General features: G+C 38.9%; 1 protein-coding gene across 1 annotated transcript in view; it reads left to right on the top strand.

Moving 5' to 3' along the window:
• The first annotated feature begins 200 nt into the window (after window positions 1–200).
• LOC118410178 overlaps window positions 201–6,055 on the top strand; it is a 29,418-nt gene continuing 23,563 nt past the window's right edge. The window contains exon 1 of the mRNA XM_035811717.1: window positions 201–386. Within this exon, the coding sequence (XP_035667610.1) occupies window positions 317–386 (70 nt within the window). The 5' untranslated portion in view covers window positions 201–316. The remainder of the gene's footprint in view (window positions 387–6,055) is intronic.

Genomic DNA, 6,055 nt, shown 5'->3' with positions numbered 1-6,055 from the left:
CTGAGGATTTGTATTGAGCTGATACGGTCAGTGATGTCTCCACAACAAATTGACATATTCAGACCACACCCGAACAAGTCATTCAACTTGTGTTTGCTGTGAAGGGTGGGGTGACCTACCGGGTATATGTACGAGTATGCGTATTACGGCTGACCTACCGGTTATATGTACGTGTATGCGTATGGAGTCACCTGGCGACGTCTCGCTATTGTCTCGCTGTCAGAAACTGCCTGGCGCTAGTAGCTACCCGCTGGACAGAGCTTGTACACATAACTAATGTGAACAGGGTATAGCCAGGTCTAGTGCACTATTCAAGATGGATTTGATATGTGCGCGTTCCACTCTCCTGGGACTCTTCGTTGTCCTGTCCGGCATAGCTTTGTCTGGTAAGTACAAACCAAATTATTTTACTTGTGTTTAAACTAACATATTATAATGGGACACTTAGATTAGAAGTATTGAGTATGGATATTTTTTTTCATTTAAGCTACAACAAGTAAATTTCATGGATGGCATCAGCGTGTCTTTTGACAAAAAAATCCTCTCAGGAGATGGTCAACATTATGAGAAAGTACCAAGATGGGTAAATATGCTGCGTTGTAGCCTAATATTAGTTTGATTAGGCTGAATTTGATAGTTGTAACGGTGGCACCAATATGGAAGCTATAAGTAAAGTTGCCTAATAGGTATGTGGTACCAATCTACCACACTAGCGTCACTTTTAGATGTTGACTACAGAAATGATTGGCTGTGATGTCATGTTTTGTTGCTTCTTGTTACAAGGTTCATGGTTCATTTTCTATTTTGACAATTTAGCCATCTTGTTAGTTACCCATCTTGTCAGTTTCTTTGCCCTGTTTCATCATTTGTTTTGCGGACTGCAGGGGATGCCATCCTTAAAAAGTACCCGCTGTAGCTTTTAACGGTAGGATTTATACGTTTCATAAGGACGCAGGCGATGGCACTGCCATGGATATTGACGCACATCAATGACAATGCGCTGCTTACAGGTTGTTTCGCAACAATGTCAGTTCGCAACCGTCAGTTCGCAACAAGGCAGGTCTTCGCAACAAGGTACAAGTAGTTTTGCAACATTTGAATGTTATAAATTTTGATAGCCTAATAGTGTTAGAAATCATATTCCTAACATAATTATACTTCTACCTGTGTACGTATGAAACTGTACCGCCCGGCGCATGAAAAGCATAGGGCTGTCAGGTCCATGCGGCCCCATGTTCCTCTGTCGCCGGGATTGTCTTTCGCACCCGGTAAAATTTTTACGTGAAAGGAGTGTAATTATTTTAGGAATACGATTTCTAATACTACTGGGCTATCAAGATTAATAACATTCAAATGATGCGAAACGACTTGTACCTTGTTGCGAGAAGACTTGCCTTGTTGCGAGCTGACGGTTGCGAACTGACATTGTTGCAAAACAACCTGTTACCCATGCGCTCGTTTTAATGAAGAGCAAAAATGACTCGGTGCCATAAAAAAACAGAATTTTAATTTTGGTTATCTAATACCTGGAATACGTGTATTTTTCTTATGAACAGTCTTGATTCATACCGAGATCTTTTCCCGTATGATGTTTTTATGTCACTCATGGTACCCATTGCCGTGGGATAGCTATCATAGTTCTCTTTGAGGCATGTCTGCATGTCGGGGTGTATTATGCAATTTCAGACAGTTTTTGTGAGTTTTAGATATAAAGAACGACAGACGTATGATTCTAAGACATGACTCTCTTTTGTGATAAGCAGAGAAATACTAGTAAAAGGGCTACTGTTATTACATACGTGTACAGCAAATACTGTAAGTATAAGCTTTTCTTGAATGTTAGCATTGGCACGAAGAAGTGAGTCAATGACATGAGACAGTCGCTTTCTAATGCAAAACTCTCAAGTGACCGAAGCAAACACCATCAAAGGTCTTCTGACGTGGCGCCATTTGGCGACATCTCCGTTCAGGAGGTAACTAGGGCGTGGTTTAGGTAGGTACACAAACTGGCTGGCGTTGCGTCGGCACTTGATATGATGTCATACTCCTGATATACGCAGACTGGTTCCTCCGTTCTTATATTACTAGTCAGTATGGGGATTTTGAACTCACCTGCCATAACAAGACTACCCCTTCCTACAAAGAGAACACACCAAAAACAACAACAATACGGCCTATTCAATGAAACAAACCTCAACTCGGATTTCAAAGGGATCAGGACATTTGGGTCTCACAATGATAACAAGAGTTCGTAGACCTCAGGTCTGCATGAAATGTATTGGGTGTCTGTAGACCTATTGTGTATTTTTTCCCTTTTTGTCCGTGGTACGTGCTTGGAAAAGTGAGCTTTTTACCGTGTTGGTTGTGCGCCATGCAAAAGTCTGAAATTCCATTTTCTGAATTTTTAAGTTTGGACATGGATGAACATTACTTATCTTTGATTTCTTAAGTACAGAACCAACCACAGTACTTTGAAGTAGTTGAGACAACTTTTTGCTACTTTTTTTTCTCAGATGGCCCATGCAGTTATTCTGTCACATGATATATTCAGCACTGATATCTTCCTATTTCAATGTACTGATCTGATGCTGCTAAATCTCCTTACCACCTTGAAGTTAGCAGCCGTTTCGGCAGCCGATTCCAGCAGCCGATTCCAGCAGCCGATTCGAGCTATAGTAAAGCTAGCATCCGATTCGAACACATCACTATTTATCATTATTTTCTTATTTATCCCATTTATCAGATTTTCCCAGTAAAAAAGGGACCTAAATGAATAGAACAACGCTTCCTTGAAGACGTTGGTGAATAATTTTAAAGTCAGGATATTTTAGAAGGACAAAAAAGGAGAAAAATAAAGAAAATGATCATAAGAGCGTCCTCTGTTGACAATAGTGGAAACTGCAGGTAATCTTAAGCTGCAGGTCATGATGGCTAAAAGTATTTTTAAAAACTACTGATAGCTAACGATCTATTACGTCTTAGAAAAGTTTTAAATCTTACCTACTAGATTTGATTAACCTTCCACATGGACACTTCAGTAGGGTTTAAAACTTCCCGCCACAATTGCTACTGTAGACAGTAGACTCCATACTAATATAACTGAATTAGGCAGGTAAACTAGGATTTTAAATGTCCTGCCACTATTTCAAATGTAGTGAAAGACGGGGCGGCATGCAAATTTCAAATGTTAGCTATGATATCCTATGGCATACTACTTCTCATAAAAGTTTTGAAACTAACCTGTCAGATTTAATTAACCTCCCATAGGCTCAAATGTAGTACAACAGACTAGGATGTCAAACGTCCCGCCACTATTGCTAATATAGTGGAAACGGGCTTTCTGCTACTAGACTAAATTAGGCATGTGAACTTCAAATGTCAGATATGATAACTAACAGTATCGTACTTCTTAAAAAATTATCAAATTTTACCTGCCGGATATAATGAACCTCCAACGGGGCCACTAATTGGGTACAAATGATTAGAATTTCTAACTTCCCGCCACTATTGCTACTGTCTTGAAAGACGGGCTTCCTGTTACTAAACTAAATAAGGCAGGTAAACTTCAAAGGTCAGCTATGATAGATAACAGTGTAGTACTTCTTACAAAAGTTTTAAATTTTACCTGCCAGATTTAATTAAACTTCCACAGGGACACTAATTGGATACAAGATACTAGGATTTCAAACTTCCCGCCACTATTGCTAATGTAACAGAGACGGACTTTCTGTTACTAAACTAAATGAGGCAGGTAAACTTTGAAGGTCAGCTATGATAGCTAACAGTCTAGCACTTCTTACAAAAAGTTTAGATTTTACCTGCCAGATTTAATTCACCTTCCACAGGGACACTAATTGGGCACAAGATACAAGGATTTCAAACTTCCCGCCACTATTGCTAATGTAGCAGAGACGGACTTTTTGTTACTAAACTAAATGAGGCAGGTAAACTTCAAATATCACTAATGAGACCTAACAGTCTAGCACTTCTTACAAAAGTTTCAAATTTTACCTGCCAGATTTAATTAACCTTCCACAGGAACACTAATTGGGTACTAGATACTAGGATTTCAAACTTCCCGCCACTATTGCTAATGTAGCAGAGACGGACTTTCTGTTACTAAATTAAATGAGGCAGGTAAACTTTGAAGGTCAGCTATGATAACTAACAGTCTGGCACTTCGTACAAAAGTTTCAAATTTTACCTGCCGGATTTAATTAACCTCCCACAGGGACACAAATGAATTACAAGATACTAGGATTTCAAACTTCCCGCCACTATTGCTAATGTAGTAGAGACGGACTTTCTGTCACTAAACTAAATGAAGCAGGTAAACTTTGAAGGTCAGCTATGATAGCTAACAGTCTAGCACTTCTCTAGCACTAGTACTCCTTACAAAAGTTTTAAATTTTACCTGCCAGATTTAATTACCCTCCCAAAGGGACACTAATTGGGTACATTAGACTAGGATTTCAAACTTCCCGCACTATTGCTAATATAGTAGAGACGGGCTTTCTGTTACTAAACTAAATGAGGCAGGTAAACTTCAAATATCACTAATGATAGGTATAGTGTATTACTTCTTACAAAAGTTTTAAATTTTACCTGCCAGATTTAATTAACCTCACACAGGGACACTAATTGGGTAAAAGATACTAGGATTTCAAACCTCCCGCCACAAATGCTAATGTAGTAGAGACGGGCTTTCTGTTACTAAACTGAATGAGGCAGGTAAACTTTGAAGGTCAGCTATGATAGATATCAGTCTAGCACTTCTTACAAAAGTTTCCAATTTTACCTGCCAGATTTAATTAACTTTCCACAGGGACACTAATTGGGCACAAGATACTAGGATTTCAAACTTCCCGTCACAACTGCTATTGTACTGGAAGACGGGCTTCTTTTACTAAATTAAATGAGGCAGGTAAACTTTGAAGGTCGGCTATGATAGCTAAGAGTCTAGGACTTCTTGCAAAAGTTTCAAATTTTACCTGCCAGATTTAACTAACCTCCCAACTGGACACTAATTGTGTACATTAGACTAGGATTTCAAACTTCCCGCCACAAATGCTAATGTAGTAGAGACGGGATTTCTGTTAATGAACTAGATGAGGCAGGTAAACTTTGAAGGTCGGCTATGATAGCTAACAGTCGAGCACTTCTTACAAAAGTTTTAAATTTTACCTGTCAGATTTAATTAACCTCCCACAGGGACACTATTTGGGTACAAGATACTAGGATTTCAAACTTCCCGCCACTATTGCTAATGTAGTAGAGACGGACTTTCTGTTACTAAACTAAATAAGGCAGGTAAACTTTGAAGGTCAGCTATGATAGCTAACAGTCTAGCACTTCTTACAAAAGTTTCAAATTTTACCTGCCAGATTTAATTAACCTTCCACAGGGACACTAATTGGGTACAAGATACTAGGATTTCAAACTTCCCGCCACTATTGCTAATGTAGTAGAGACGGACTTTCTGTTACTAAATTAAATGAGGAAGGTACAATTTGAAGGTCAGCTATGATAGCTAACAGTCTAGTACTTCTTACAAAAGTTTTAAGTTTTACCTGCCAGATTTAATTAACCTCCCACAGGGACACAAATGTATTACAAGATACTAGGATTTAAACTTCCCGCCACTATTGCTTATGTAGTAGACACCGGCTTTCTGTTACTAAACTGAATGAGGCAGGTAAACTTCAAAGGTCAGTAATGATAGCTAACAGTCTAATACTTCTTACGAAAGTTTCAAATTTTCCCTGCCGGATTTAATTAACCTCCCAAAGGGACACTAATTGGGTACAAGATACTAGGATTTCAAACTTCCCGCCACTATTGCTAATGTAGTAGAGACGGACTTTCTGTTACTAAACTAAATGAGGCAGGTAAACTTTGAAGGTCAGCTATGATAGCTTACAGTCTAGCACTTCTTACAAAAGTTTTAAATTTTACCTGCCCGAGTCAATTAACCTCCCACAGGGACACTAATTGGGCTCCTTATACTAGGATTTCAAATTTCCCGCCAATATTTGTTAAGTACTAGATAACGGCC

This window comes from Branchiostoma floridae, chromosome 2 (assembly GCF_000003815.2).
Source record: "Branchiostoma floridae strain S238N-H82 chromosome 2, Bfl_VNyyK, whole genome shotgun sequence".
Lineage (NCBI taxonomy): Eukaryota > Metazoa > Chordata > Leptocardii > Amphioxiformes > Branchiostomatidae > Branchiostoma > Branchiostoma floridae.
The sequence above is the reverse complement of the archived record's forward strand: the minus strand, read 5'-3'. Positions and strand labels throughout refer to the sequence as shown.